At 26.1% G+C, this 16577-nt stretch overlaps 2 protein-coding genes across 5 annotated transcripts in view; both read left to right on the plus strand.

Annotated features, from left to right (window-relative positions):
* Positions 1-4080, plus strand: part of LOC126900101 (uncharacterized) — a 7346-nt gene extending 3266 nt beyond the window's left edge. The window contains exons 2-4 of the mRNA XM_050675562.1: positions 2181-2459; positions 2552-2754; positions 3006-4080. Coding sequence (XP_050531519.1) covers positions 2181-2459; positions 2552-2754; positions 3006-3698 — 1175 coding nt within the window. The 3' untranslated portion in view covers positions 3699-4080. The remainder of the gene's footprint in view (positions 1-2180; positions 2460-2551; positions 2755-3005) is intronic.
* LOC126898816 (mitochondrial import receptor subunit TOM40 homolog) lies at positions 604-16366 on the plus strand. Of its 4 annotated transcripts, XM_050673203.1 has the most exons (6): positions 604-965; positions 11238-11501; positions 11939-12075; positions 14132-14255; positions 14776-15061; positions 15133-16366. In XM_050673203.1, exons 4-6 carry the CDS (start codon positions 14180-14182, stop codon positions 15797-15799), a joined length of 1029 nt encoding a protein of 342 aa, XP_050529160.1. In that variant the 5' UTR covers positions 604-965; positions 11238-11501; positions 11939-12075; positions 14132-14179; the 3' UTR covers positions 15800-16366. The 4 variants fall into 4 exon arrangements, with proteins under 4 accessions (XP_050529160.1, XP_050529161.1, XP_050529163.1 ...); XM_050673204.1 differs by lacking the exons at positions 604-965; positions 11238-11501; positions 11939-12075 and adding an exon at positions 13498-13546; XM_050673206.1 differs by lacking the exons at positions 604-965; positions 11238-11501; positions 11939-12075 and adding an exon at positions 13659-13734.
* Positions 16367-16577: the final 211 nt, after the last annotated feature.

A 16577-nucleotide genomic window follows, 5' to 3' on the forward strand; every position in this document is an offset into this window, starting at 1 on the left:
CCCCCACAAACACACATCATCCCATCACTGTAGTCTCCCCTCGTGAGAAGAAATTTCTTATTCTATAATTTTACTTTGTAATTTATTAATTTTTTAACTCTATTTGTGTGTGTTAATAACAGTTTAATTCCAAATTTTTTGGTAACACATGCTATATAAAACAAAAATGATTTTTAGTTTCACCTAAATTTAACAATTAATTTTTACAATTATAATCAAATTTTATAGTACGCTCAATTGGGTAGATCTTTTTAACAACTTTTTTTTATTGGTTTTTTTAGTTAAAGTAAATCATTAAAATTAATTCAGTTCTGTATATTTCAATTGTAGAGTCTTTTAAAACACCAAAAGTTAATTATGAATGACTCCTATGATTTATTTTTAAGTGATCTATTACGATAAAAATGCAAAAAAATAGAGCTTTTCTGATAAATTGACTGTAAAAAGTAATTGTAAAATTTGCTGACTGCATATTAATCTTAACAATTCCTTTTTTTCTATTTAATAATGTCAATTTCAAACTTGTAAGATAAGCTAAAAGTTATGGTAAAAATTCATTTTTTTTTTTTATTATTATAAACTTTCACTTTAAAGGACGAAAAAAGTAGATTAGAAATGATTACTTTTAATATAATAAAAATAAAAATCAATTATAATTCGAAAAGAATTAATTATAAAAATTATATAATATTTACTTGGCATCTAAAAATATATCAGTGATACCTCACTCATCATATTTACCTGACTTATCTCCCTGTGATTATTTTTTGTTTCCAAGACTATAAAGTACCCTCAAAGGCCAAAGACTCAAGGACGTCAACGAAACTATCCAGAACGCAACATAAGAGCTAAAAGCTATTACTATGTAGGACATACAAAGGTGATTCAAAAAGTGGCAATACCGTTGGGAGCATTGTATTGAAGCTAAAGGACACTATTTTGAAGATGATCCATTTAAATTAATTGTAAGTTTGAAATATAATTTTTAATAAATTTTGTTTGGGTATTTATTGAACACACCTCGTATTCCAAATAATATATGCATTTTGTTTCTTAATTTATATACGAAAATAGATAGTAATTAATTGGCTTGAAAATAAATTTTAAGTTTTAGTAGATTTTCATTAGAAAAGTTTCTAAAATAACTCACTATATCTGTTAAAATAGTTACCGTGGATTTGTATATTAGTTGAATTTGGTAGGAAAAAAATTAATCGCAAAGAATGTATAAAAATTGCAGTGAATCTTTTAATAATAGAATTGATAGGCAATATAAAATTTCTTTAAATGAATGTAGGTAAATCTCAAATAATTAGTTTTATTTATAGGTTTATTAGTCAGATTTCATCATTTAAAAAATTGAGACATTATATGCCACTAATACAAAGTTAATGAATATGTTGATGGCTTAGTGCAAAAGTGTATTAAATTAATTTTTAACAAAAATGAACTAGCTGCGTAAATGTATTAATATTCAAGCAAAATATATTATGTAGGTACCAATTTGCAAAGTAAAAACTTAGTATTTGATTATTTGGTTGCATTAAAACAGTAATATTACATAATACAAAATAGTTAAAAATAATTGATATGGCTTTCTTAAAAAAAAAAAATATATTTATTTAACATATTTTTGCACTAAACTTGTATAGTTTTAATTTATGTATGTTATTAAACAACCTTAATGTTATACTGAATTGTCATCTATTATCTAGTTCACTATAAAGTATATTAAATTAATATTAATTAGGCCTAAAATCTATAGCTTGGGAAAAAATAAGCCTATAAATTGAAAAGTTATTCTTATTTTATTATTTTTGTGAACGTAATAATGTAATTAAACGAAGAAATATCAAACATTAATAAATAATTAGTTTACAATATAAAGATTTATTTTAAAGAAGAAATAAAATATTTATACTTCGTATAATACTTTGTAAAATATCTTCTTGTCTTACAACATTCTGACAAGTAGAAAATTTTATAACAAATGAATAAATAAGAATTGTTGGAGAAAGGGTTTGATTTTCATATCATTTCCTCTTGTTATTTGTCATTAAAATAATATTTAAAATACTTTTATGCATTGATTGAACCCAATCAAATTTTTTTTCTTTTATAGTAATAATAATAAGAATATATAATATTTAAATCATAAATACAAATTAATTTAAAATCAGGCAAAACTGAAAATGCTTTAAAAAAATTAAAAGCCGTCAAATATAAAAAGCTACCTCATCCTACCACATTCAAACACAGTCTAGGTAATCAACTAGGAAGTATTGTGGTAGACTATTTGGATAAAGGACTGGTAGCTCGGTTATGGACAGAATATACAAGTGGAAATTTAGTACCAGTCGAGTTTGGGTTATCACCTAAAAATACGTTTAATGAACATATTGTTTTAACTGTGCCACATGATGTTGAAAAACAGGCCTTGACTTCTAACGCAATATTAAGTTAGTTTCAAGTAATAAGGATTTTCATACATTGATATTCAATTTTAAGCTATTCGTTTACAGAAAATAAATTTTATTTTCATGTAATGCAGGTGTTGGTCAAGATTTAGAAAAAATCGTACTTGATAGACACAAAGAGCACTATAAACAAATATTAGAAGAAGAAATTGAAAGTGTTAAGCGACACCATGAACATTTAGCCCGAGAACAACTAAATGAGGTCTATCGTGAAATGCAAGCGGCTTGTGACGAAAAGAAGAGTTCCTTACTCAAATATGTTAATCAAGCTTTTATTGTAAGCACAAGCGTTATTTTATTCGTTAATGGATTAAATAAATTACTCGTTGAATAATTTTCTCAGTCTCACAGATACAGATGCTGTGAGGTACTTCAACGAAGTGTTTTTATAAATAAAAATTTATTATAACTTTTTTTCTTGCATTGCATTTACATTATACTACTATTATGGTAAATAAAATCGTCATATTACGCTTATTGGGACATTTGAATAAAATAAGTGTGCCATATAGTTTTTATGGTTTTTAGGAAGCAGCCAAAGAAACCGAACGTCGAGTTCAAGAAGAATGTAAGGTACAATTAGCTCATGTTGAAAGTAGAGTTACTGAACAAATGACTAAACGATTCAAAGCATGGGAAAATCAAAGAGAGGAAGAGTTAGAAGCACACTTTAAATGTAACTTTAAGTGGGCTCAAAGTGCGCAACGAGAATATTTTATAGAAAAATTGAACACAATTATAGAAATGTCGACTAAAAAACAAGAACAATTAATTGAAGCGAGTAAAGTTGAGTTGAAAAGAATTTTAGTCACTTTGGAGGCAGAACATGTGGAAAATTTACATGATATTGATTATTGTAATTTGATTGCCAATAAGACGTCTGTATCAGATCATGGTGTTATAAGTTCACTGAACTCTCCTGACGATTCACTCCTAACAATAAAGACAGAAGACGCTCTAAACTCTCATTATATGCAGATCATTGCAGTCGAAAATTTGTTAAAAGAAAAATGTCAATTATTAAAAAAACTAAAATTAAATCTTCACACTATTCTCAAAGATTATACTGAATTTTTGAAAACAAGTTTATTAGAAAAACACCCTCATATGACAAATACTTTGTTGGATCAAGTCAAATTATTAAAAAAACAATTAATTTCTATAGGTACTTATCAAATAGTGCCAAAACAGATGAAATATTTAAGAAGTATTATAAAATAACGAAATATGATTCACGAAGTAGTCTAATTTTTAGAGATTTTACAATATAAATGTTTAAGTTGTATAAATACCGATTTATTATTATAATTATTACTGTATATATTTTTAACATTCTCTCTTAAAAGCTGTACGTATGTGTTAGAGAGGACGGAAAAACCTATTTAGTCCAGCGCAATGGAATAGAAATCGGTACTTACGTACCAAGTAACTAAGCTTTTTCGACTGAGCTAAGTGAGTCACGATAAAATTTTGGTATGGCCATTAAAAATCACAGTAAAATTGTGTTGAAAGTTTGAAATTTTGAGTTTTACTGCAATATTATAAATATACAAGAGATAAAACATTGGATAAATTTGGAGATTTAAATGCAAACCCAACTAAACCTAATATTTGAAATAACGCAAATGTTGATAAAACAACATTTGTCATAAAAAAATTTTATTGTATAATTTAAGGTAAAATAAAAAATTGATTTAGAAAAATAAAAATGAATATTATCATTTCCATGTAACTCTACTCTTAACGACTTAAATGCTATGCAATAAAGTATTAACCTAGAGGACAAATGTTAACTAAATCAAAAGTTTTATTGAGTAAAATATTCAAGGTATATCTATAATATTATCTCAAATATTATTCAATCTTATAAGGTAGGTAAAAATTTATATTTAAGTGTGACGTTAATTTTTAATAGCTTATGATAAAGTTTATACGAAAACTTACATAACAACGGAATCGATGCCATATACTATATATCGCCAATTGAGCTACATAAAAAACTTAGTAGTAAAAATTATAATTTTGAAAATCAATATATTTTTTACTGACTCTATTAAATAGTAAATTAAAATAAATCGTAATTTTGAAATAGTCTTTTTATATTAATAATAAATGTAATCGTTGCCAAATTAATAATTATTAGATACAGGATTATCTTCCAGCTAAAATTCCGGTGGATAAATTTTAACTGTTACAATGTGCAACGTTATTTTAATTGCACTTGGCCCTTGGTTATTATTTTTCCGGGCACCACCATTGTTGCTAGGGCAATGGTCCATATTCTTTGATACGATTTTATGAAACTCAGGTAATAAATACATGCATTGTTGTTTATTGGTGTATTTATTATACATTGCTTTTATTTTATAAAATTATTACTCACAGTTGTATGTATACAGGGTGATTTTTTTATCATAACCCATTTAATTACTTACAGAATAATTATAATTTAAAAATTTTTTTTTATTACTATCTTTAGTTACACATTATTCTTGAATTATTAACTATGTAATACTTTTTAAGTTCATCCCTTATGCCTGGTAAGGGTGTTAACTTTGTTTTTTTAAACGGTAACACATATTTTTAATTTAATAAAATGTTTGAGTTTTTAATTCAATAATAAATGGCATTTGAATTTTTAATGAAACTTAATTCGTTTATTAGATATAAACATTTAAAGTTTGAAATTTTTGAGTTAATATATGTGTATAATACACAAGGGATTATAAATAAAGAAAGCTAATTAGATTTTTATAACATTGCTGTCACAGTCACGGATTGTTTATCATCAATTATGACTATCAATATATATACTTTTTGTATTGTCAGTTAGTGTATTTATTAACTCACAACAATGTGCCTTACTACTATTGATAATAACAATGCTGTGTACCTGCTAATATCGATGTCATAAAAAATCAATTAGCTACCTGTATTTGTATTATACCTATATATTAACTCAAAAATTTGAAACTTTAAATGTTTATATCTAATAAACGAATAAAGTTATATTAAAAATTCAAATGCCATTTACTATTAAATTTAAAACTCAAACATTTTATTAAATTCAAAATATGTGTTCCCATTAATAAAAACAAAGTTGACACCCTTACCAGGCATAAGGGATGAACTTAAAAAGTATTAAATAGTTAATAATTCAAGAATAATGTGTAACTAAAGATAGTAATAATAAAAATTTTTAAATTATTATTATTCTGTTAGTAATTAAATGGGTTATGATAAAAAAAATCATCCTGTATATATTAATTGACACGGTTGTTGAAATTTTTTATTTGTACATATATTTTTTTATTTTACTTCTTTACTTTCCATGGTATCATTTTGTTGGTGTGATGATATGTTGATTTCAATTGTGGTGGTTGGTTAGATTATTGATTTGCATGACTCACTTTTGGCCAGACCTATCCATATTGAATAGGTAATGTGACCGCCATCACCAACAAGACACAAAAGTTACATGTTCATTTATTTATTTATTTACCACTGCTCATTTATATATATATATATATATATAAATTCTTTTAAATATTATATATATCACCAAAAACAAAATTAAACTTCATTTGCTACACATTTCCAAAATAACAGCAGCAACTCAAACTTCGAAAATAATTTTATCACCCACAAAAACACCAAAGACGAATCCTTCGACATAAATGCATATATTCACAATAATGATTATGAGTACAACCTCCCTCTTACAATTAAAGAACTACACTATGAATTAACTAAATGCTCAAGTAAAAGTCCTGGACCTGATGATATACCGTATGCCTTCATCAAAAACCTATCAGAATATGCACTTAACCACATCCTTGCAATCTATAACCTTATCTGGACATATGGTATACTACCAAGTAAATGGCGTGAAGCAATTGTGAAACCAATTTTAAAGCCTGAAAAAAATAAATTTTATATTACTAGCTACCGACCAATATCTCTCACCTGTAGCAAACTACTTGAAAAAATTGTAAACAGACGCCTAGTTTGGTACCTTGAAACGAACCATAAATTTATCAAACAACAATATGGCTTTCAACAAAAACATTCAACATTAGATGTTTTAGCTACTCTACACACAGACATATGCGAATCCATCAAAAAAAAAAAAAAACCATACTATCCTTGTGTCTCTTGACCTGGAAAAAGCGTATGATATGGTTTGGAAAAATAGAGTTATCGATATCCTATCTAGCTGGTCCATAGATGGCCATATGTTAATGTTCTTATATAACTTTCTTACCGACCGCACAACACAAGTTAAACTCGACAATGTACTTTCTGATCATACAAAAACAGAGAATGGACTACCCCAAGGATCGGTATTAAGTGTCACACTATTTTTAGTTGCCATCAATGACATTTTTAGCAACATACAGAAACCTGTTAAGTACTCGTTATTCGCTGATGATTGTAATATCTACTGTAGCGGAATCAACACCAAAACTACTGTAGACCTGTTACAAACTTCTATCAACTCACTATTACAATGGTCATCTAAAACTGGCTTTAAATTCTTACCATCAAAAAGCCAATGCATAATTTTCAATAAAAAGAAAACTGATATGCTACACCGAATTCACATCAATAACATAGCAATCGAATATAAAGAAAATACTCGTATACTTGGAATGATTTTTGACGCTAAATTTGCATGGAGCACTCATCTAAAAAAACTAAAAATAAATTGCAATAGTAAAATAAAAATCATTAAAACACTATCTCATTTCAAATGGGGAGCTGACAAAAACAGTCTCCTCCTTATCTATAAAGCACTAATATTATCTAGAATAGAGTACGGCTCAATCATCTATAACTCAGCTCAATCTAACACAAAACAAATCCTCAATCCAATACATAACCAGGCAATTCGACTTGCTATAGGTGCTTACCGTACAAGCCCTATAGACAGTATCCTATGCATATCAGGAGAACCCCCACTACAGACCAGAAGAAATAAAAACATCTTAAAATACGTGACCAAAAAACTTGCCTTCCCATACCAAACACCATATCAACTATTCAAATATCCTGCCCAAATAAGAAAACACAAAGGACCAACATCAATTATGGACACTTATATTCGTATATGCAAGGAATACAACTGTGAGTTCAAAATTGAGACATCATTTCCTTTTTTAACAACTCCATTCTGGCAGTACCACCCCAAAATCCACACCCAACTATCCCATTTGAACAAAAACATTACTCCCCACTTAACAATTGTCTCAATTTTTAATGAAAATATAAAATCCGACTTTCACGACTATGAATTAATTTATACTGATGCCTCCAAAAATACAAATGGCACAGGATGCGCATTCATTTCAGGCAATATAAATAGACTTTACAAACTACCCTCAGATGCAAGCATTTTCACGGCTGAAATCTTTGCTATTAAAGAAGCAATTACCTACACTGAATCCTCCCTGATGAATAAAGTACTAATCATAAGTGACTCCTACAGTGCCCTGACTTCATTATCATCAAATAACCCGTCAAATGAACTATCCCTCCAAATATGCAACATCATTAATAACTCTGATAAAATTTTTGAATTTATGTGGGTCCCATCACATATTGGAATCAATGGTAATGAAAAAGTTGACACATTGGCTAACCAAGCCATATCTTCTACTTTCTCATCAAAAATAATGTCACTACCATATAAAGATATTTTAAAAATAATCAACCGAATTTCCGTTCAACAGTGGCAAACCCAATGGGATGGTACTACCAATAACAAATTAAAAAACATTAAAAAAACTGTCCATAAATGGCGTTCGCCTATCAACCCAGCTCGCGTAGTAGATACCCTTATCACCAAAGTCAGAATAGGGCATACAAGACTCACACACTCACACATTTTCAACAAAGAGGAACAACCGTATTGCTCTACATGTGAAGTACCATTGACCATTGAACACTTAACACTCCACTGTCCCACATACAATTATGAACGGAGTATACTAGGTCACCCCAACAACATGGAGGAAGCTCTGGGCGAAGCAAACATGGATGCCATTTACAGATTCTATGAAACCGCAAGACTTGTAAATTTAATGTAAATTCATAACATTATTGTATAAAATTTAATGATAAATATGTGTATATAGTTTAAATCAATTGATTGTCAACTTATAACTTTAATTAATGTACAAATAATAATCATGAAAAAAAAAAAAAAAACTGTAGGCTAATGTCCATAAGTTGTCGAAGCCTTTTCATAAAAAAAAAAAAAAAAAAATTAAACTTAACTAAAAGTATATGTTCTATATATTAACCTTAAAAAAAAATAAAGCCCTTCGGCCTTTGATAAGGTTAATATAGTGATACCACTGCAAATGTTAGTCGGTCATAATTATTGTATATAAGGATATTTAAGGATATTTTTAGCGAAGATAATTATTGCATTTTTCATGAAATACATATAAGCGAAGTTTTGAGTTAAATATTTTTTAGTTTTAATTTAATATTTTGAATATATTTTTTATTTTAAAGACTATCCTAAAAGTTGACTATATAATTATTTTAATTCTTATGAACATTTATTTATAAATATTGTCGAATATGGTACTATAAAACTTTAATTTGAAACAAATTTTAATCACATTCTTTAAGTGAACTTTTTTTTTCATAAAACACTTAAAATATACACGCATACACGCTAACAAAGCGATGTAATTTCATTAAATACTACAAAATAAAACGTACCAAGAAATATTGTGTAAATTATATAGCATTTCAAAAAGATAATAATTTAATTGATCACGCGTTATTTTCTAGTTTCAATAAATTCCACACAAATAGAATGAAGGGTTGATATTGTAATATATTCTACAGTTAAATTAAAACCCTCGTATTAAACAGCATATCAGCTTATCTTTTATTTTAAATTATTTTTCACGGATATTTTTAAGGGAGCTTTCCCTAATATAATTTTATTTTAAATAATGTTATTATAATATTTTACAACATTATTTTAGCTTCGATGCGAAGCGGAGAAGGTATTAATTTTACTATGATGTGTTTTTTTTTTTTTTTATGTCTGTTGCCACTTTTTCTCAGCTCTCACTGGACCGATTTCTTTCAAAAATACGTCAAAAGATCACAAATCGTATCTAGTTGAAGACATTACCCTTAAAAATTGAAAAAAATTCCCTCGTTCCCCGCAAATGGGGGAAATATCCAAAAAAATTACAAATTTAAAAATCGCTAATTTTCGAAATTTTTTCACTTTTTTTTCTTAAAACTTCCATAACTTTTTGAAAAATCAACAAATCAACATAATTTTTTTTTATACTAAAACCTTAGATATTTACCTTTCATTTGATATCATTTTTTTGAAAATCTATCACTTAACCTGCTCATTGGGGGGGATTTAAAATGGCAACTTTTTTACAAAAATTAATTTTTTCAACTTAATTTTTGAAAATGTTCCGGAAAGACTGCGTCCTTTAAACATATATCAAATTAAAGCTTATTTTATGTACTACAAAATGAAAAAAAAAAATTTGTCCCGACACTTTTTTTTCTACATTTAAACGGCTGCCGTAGTTAAAAAAACACTATTTTTGTGTTAAAATTTTCGATTTTCGATTTTAAATTTTCAACTTAAAAATGCTATAACTTTTTGAAAAATGTATATATCAGCACAAATTTTTTTTTTCTAAATACATTATAAGTACATCTTTCATTTGACATACTTTTTATTAAAATTGGACAATTTCCCCTTATATAGGGGGCGTTCAAAACTTAAAATATTGTAAAAAACATAGATCTTTTTCAACTGAACTTTTGAAAATGTTCCGGAAATACTGCGTCCTTTAAACATATATCAAATCAAAGGTTATGTTATATACTATCAAATGAAAAAAAAAAATTTGTCCCGACATCTTATCTTCTATGTGCAAATGGCTGTCGAAAATTTAAAAAAAAATGTAATGTTTGCGATAAAAATTACATTTTATCGGGATGTTTTTTGTACTTAAAACTGCCATAACTTTTTCAAAAATGAACAAATAAAAATAATATTTTTTTGTATTGAAACCTTAGATATTTCCCTTTCATTTGATATAATTTTTTTTGAAAATCTAACACTTATTCTGCTCACTGGGAGGATTTAAAATAGTAACTTTTTTACAAAAAATAACTTTTTCAACTTAATTTTTGAAAATGTTCCGGAAATACTGCGTCCTTTAAACATATATAAAATTAAAGCTTATTTTATGTACTACAAAATGAAAAAAAAAAATTTGTCCCGACGATCTATCTTCTATACGCAAATGGCTACCATATTGAAAAATATACTATTTTTGTATGATAATTATGGGTTTTGTATTTTATTTTAATAGAAGTTGATGTTGCTTTTGCAATTATCCATCAATTTTTTAAAATTAAACACTATCTATAGATTTGCATCGAAGCGTTTCTTATGATAGTGATTTTAATCACTGTCAGATTAAATCTATACTGGACCCTACTATGCAATGTCTTCACTATGCCGCGACCCCACTGTGCTACCGTTTTTTTATTTGTATATAAAATACGTCAAACGACTCAAGTGAAATGTAATTAATACAAATTATGAATCACATATAGAATATAAAACTAAATCATTAAAAATAATAATTACAAAAATATTTTACAACATATAAATTTAGGGTTACAAGATTATCAGGCTTAAAATGTCAAATAAAATAAGTAAATTTTATTAATTTCCAAAAATATTCTTTTTAGTGTTGTGTTAAAAGTATTTGATGTTCTATGATATGAAACAGAAAATGTTGGACAAGAGTGTGGCAGATATTGGAGCACATGGATTGAAACGAGGACAGGAGCAGAGGAAATGAGATTTGGTCGTATAATAATTTGTACATAAAGAAATTATCGAGAATACGTCTTTTTACAAGAGCATCAAGATTCAAGTCATAATTTTTTTAAATTGCAATCGTGTTTTGATCTCTAAATATACATTTAAAATTTGTATTTGGTGATAATAGGGTGATTATTTTTATTTATCTAATTATAAATTATATTATAACTGTAATTTTGTATAAAATTAAAAAAACACAAATTAATTCATTTAAACTTTAAACCTAAATTTCCGAAGCAATTATTATAAAAAAATAAATAATTATTACCTAGAATAGTTTATTTTTGAGTAATCTTTGTATATATTAAATATAATTTAAAAAAAGATAGATTAAATCAAATTGATACTATATTAATCTTATTTAAGGTTGTAATATTTTTTATAAACATAACTTTTTTACTTAATCATTCAATTAATTGTAAAATAATAATTCATTAAAATATTTAGTAAAATAGAATAAAATTATAAAATAGTTTATAGAGTCATTTAATAACTCCAACTCTTTACTCCAAATATTTTAACAAGTTTTTGATTCATTATTTATCTAACGGTATTTATTTTTCAGGATAAATGTACTCAAATTAATTCACTAACTGGTTAATGGGTATCAAAGGAAAAACATTCCGTTTACTCATGTATCCTTCAAAACATTATTGTTCTTTATTATTATACAAAGTTATTCACTTTTCATGAATGTTAGGAGTAAGTTGGAAAATTATTTTTAATTCAATATTCTATCCCAATAAGAGCGACGAGGTTAATGCTGATTATTAGTATTAAAAAAAGGAATTAACTATTAAGACCATCCCATTGTCTCCCTTTGGTTACACCCTTGGATGTATTATAATACTATGTATTATATGTACATATATAATAACAATATAGATCAATTTCTGACTTACAAGGAGAGTTCACGGTGATGGGATGGCCGATTTTCAAAAATATTATATGAATCTAATCTAAATTGAATATAAAGTTGCATTTACTTTGAATTTTTTTAAACGGGAAAAATGACTTTAAAAATTTGAACTATCTTAAATAACCTTTTTTATCATCTCTCAGTCGTTGTAACCTGTAGGTCAGTTGGTAACGCGTATGTCTATAGCATTTGAAATACGAGATTCGAATTCCATGAAGCGCATTTATTACTTGCATTTTTTTTTAATGTATTCATAAAACATTTTGCAAAATATTGTCAAAATATTTTTTTTATAATATTTAAAAAATATACCTTTAAAATATTGTGAAAATGTAATATACGCTGCCAGAGTATATTCTGAGAACATTTCAAAATATTTTGGTTATATTCTAGAAATATTTCATTGCTATGTGGGAAGTAGTATTAAGTTATTATTAATGAACAAATAAGAGTTAGAATATTTAATCCAAAGCCAATAAACAAGCAAATCACAAGATAATGAAAACAAAAAATCTACTCTAAGTAGATTATTTTTATCCTTTATAACTTATAAGGTTGTCAACTTGATTTGCATTATCTAATTAAGAATGAATAACTTTTAAACCACTATTTCAGAAGTTACTAACATTTTATTGTGACAGCACAGATAAGATAAACATTTTTATCATATCTTAACTGTAATGATAGTAAAAGGTGAAACGTGAATGTTATTTTTATTACTAGACGTTTTTCAGCTTCACTCCTATTCCTGTCTATGGAAAAAAATGTTAATGACTTTTGAAATAATGGCTCAAAAGCTTCTATCAACCAGTTTATTATGTGTAAAGCCATTTGAAATATTAAAGTTGATACCCTTATTAGGTATAAAGAATAAATAAAAAGTTCTGAAATATTATATTAATTATTAAATCTAAACATAAATGTATTATTGACTGTTTTTTATTTTTTAGTTATTTTCGCTTCTTCCTAAAGTCAGTTATAACCGTCACTGATTACATTTATACTTATTGCTAAATAAATTTCCTGTACTATATTAAAGAGCTTTTACAATTGATTTCTAAAGCATTTTATAGCCTTAAAAAATATATATACAGGTGTATATATATTTAAATATTTTACACAATAATATAATTAATGTTTCATTGTATTGTTGTTCTACTATTTTTTCCTTTATATATTTTTAGCACGTAAAATATAAAATAATTGATAAATTTAAAGCTTGGAATGTTAATGAAGATATGTAACTCATTAAAAGTAGGCAAATTTTTAGAAGCTAAATATAGTTTTCCCGTTAACTACTAAAGTTTTTTTTACAATATAATATTTTTCGACGTAATTTTCATAAAAAATTTTTATAAAAGAGGTACTTAAAAAAATACTAATAACATATATTAATCTGTCGTTTGATTAATAAATAAGAATTTAATTAAAATTATGTAAACGTAAGATTAAAATACCTTAACAATGTTAAAAATAATATGTTAACTTTTAATCTATCAGCACATTTATGATCAGCTTAAGTAACGTTTGTGACCAGCACCATGTGTGAATGAACTTCTAAGCAGTAATAGGTTCATTTTTAGTTTCATATTTTTTATAAATTGTTATATTAATTTAAAAAATATTTGTAAACAGGAAAATTTTATTTTATTAACGCCTATCTAATTATTACATTTTTAGATTTGATTAATTTTAATTTATACACAATTTTTCTATAGAAACATATCTGATAAAAATATAACAAATATTTCAATTATATATGAATAAATTACATTAAATTTAATACATTTTACATAGATAAATTATAGATGTGTTTTGATTTCTGTGTCTTTATTATAGTAATGTGATGTTAATTCTATTTTTTACAACTTTAAATTTAATCCAAAAATGACAAGCAAACCGAAATCTTATGAGAATGAACTCGTAAAGGACACAATATTAAATAAACCTGAAATAACTGTAGGTAAGCCATTATTTATTTTTATTTTTTTATTTAATTAATAAAACTAAATAAGTTTTACTATTTACATTATATATATACGATAAGTACAATAGTTGCAGTTTATTGTTTTTTATCTAACTACTTCATGTTTTTGATATTTAAATAATAATTTTATCGAATTAATTTTCTATAGGCAATAGAATAAAGAGGTTAGTTATCAATAAATAACTACATAACTAATAACAAAAATCAATTTTTACGTAAATTTACGCAAAACCTAACTAAAAAATAAGGTATCTGAACCTAAATTGTAATTTTAAAATTTTAGTTTTTTTCAAGCTTGTAGATCCTATTAAAATATTCTAATAGGGATATAAATTACCACATAAGTCGTTAATAAAAACTTTAGGAGAACTTTGCTCACATTACTACTAATTGTATTAATTTTTTCTTTGTGTAACATCTCCAATATCAATAAAATATTGGTACAGATTTAATACGATTTTTGTACTTTAAACAATTGTTTTGGCCTTCTTGATAGCTTCATCGGTTTGCAGCGTAAACAATAAGCCGAAGAATATCATATGTAGTAAGCTTATTGCTAAATGCATTAGTTTCAATAACGCTGTGAGAATGAATGACTTTTTAATACCAGAAACATTAAGCGGATTCAATGCTAACATGGGTTATGATTGTAGTAAAATTATAGGTTCTTCTACTAGTGGAACTTTGGGTTTTACCACAAAATTATCAATAGGCTCAATTTTCAATAACGGATTTAGATTTGGAACTTCTTTCACTGGGCATAAAAGGGTTACAAAAGATCGGTAATTTTAATGTAAAATATTATATTATTTATGTTTACCATTATAATTTTTCAAATATTATATTATGTCAGAATGCCATATTGTTACATAGAATCAAATGCGAGCGGTCACCTAACAGGAATGTTTCAGCATATAATTGGCAAAAAATATTTTATTAACTCTACAGGAGAATATCAATCTGGATATGGGTTTGGTAAACTCGACTTCGTAATTGAATATGGAGGTGACAATTTTAACTTATCGGTAACCAGTGGATGGTCGACCGAAGGATTAAGATCAGTTGTTTTACAAAATATGATGCGGTTAAACGATAAGTGGTCTTTAGGCACCGAATTTTTAATAAATAACTCTGATATGATACAAAATTGGTCAATCATGAAGAGTGGTTTGATTCGATATGTAGGGTCAAAAAAAAACACTATAGTTATAACGGTTGGAAGTGTTGGGTTATCAGCATATTATCAGAAGACAATTAACCAAAGACTGTCCACTGGTGTAGAAACATCGATCAATTGGATCGCAGTGACAGCGCGAACATCTTGGATACACCGAATAGTATTAGGCGATTTTGTACTGCGAGGTCTTGTAGACACGGATTGCAATGTCATAACCCATTGTCAAAAGAAACTTATGCCTCTTCTTACAGTAGGTTTAAGTGCTATTATCAATCATCGGACAAATAAGTTCAGTCTGGGAGTAGAAATTTACTCAGGATACCGACAAAGGGATAGTGTATAAAAAAAACACTTTGATTAAACATCGAGAAATATATAAAATATTTGCTGGTAGCTATATTTTTATGAAAATTGATTTATGTTTGAAGCCAAAATTAAACAACTGACTAATCAATATATTAATGAATAATACTATAAATTAAAAAAATTATAATTAAATATAAACATCTGTCAATTTTGTTTATTAATTTTTAAAGATAAATTTGTTCTACCTAAGATATTTGACAAAATAAAAATATTACATTTTTTTTATTATTATGAAAAATGATTGGTATTTTGATTTAACTATAAAAATTTAACTTGTTAGTTGAAAGTAGACAAATATTAAGGTACAAATTAGGGGCGTGTAAACAACTCATTTTAGGAAGAGTGACTTATTTTTTCATTTAGTAAGCATACTAGAGAATTTTTTTTTGCTAAAAAGTAAGTGATGACCAAAAATAAGATCTTTCAATACGCCACTGATTGAAATTATTTATGATGTATTAATTAAATAATACTTAATTTTAAAAGTACATTAAAATTTCTAAAAATCGTTTATCTCTGATTTTCTTTGAAAATATGAAATCTAAATAGTTTGTTGATAGCTTATAAAAAAAACTTAGTATTTTATTAAATTTAAGTTAGTGTTTGCAAATTGAAGTATAGTATACATTTTATAATATGAAAATCAATAATAATGAAGGTTATATTCATTAATATAAAATAATTTAGTTCTAATTTAAATATAGTTATACGATTTTTTAATTTTATTATTGTAGTTTATAATTTAGAAAAATTTA

Source organism: Daktulosphaira vitifoliae, unplaced genomic scaffold, assembly GCF_025091365.1.
Source record: "Daktulosphaira vitifoliae isolate Bord-2020 unplaced genomic scaffold, ASM2509136v1 Scaffold_2, whole genome shotgun sequence".
NCBI classification, from domain to species: Eukaryota; Metazoa; Arthropoda; class Insecta; order Hemiptera; family Phylloxeridae; genus Daktulosphaira; species Daktulosphaira vitifoliae.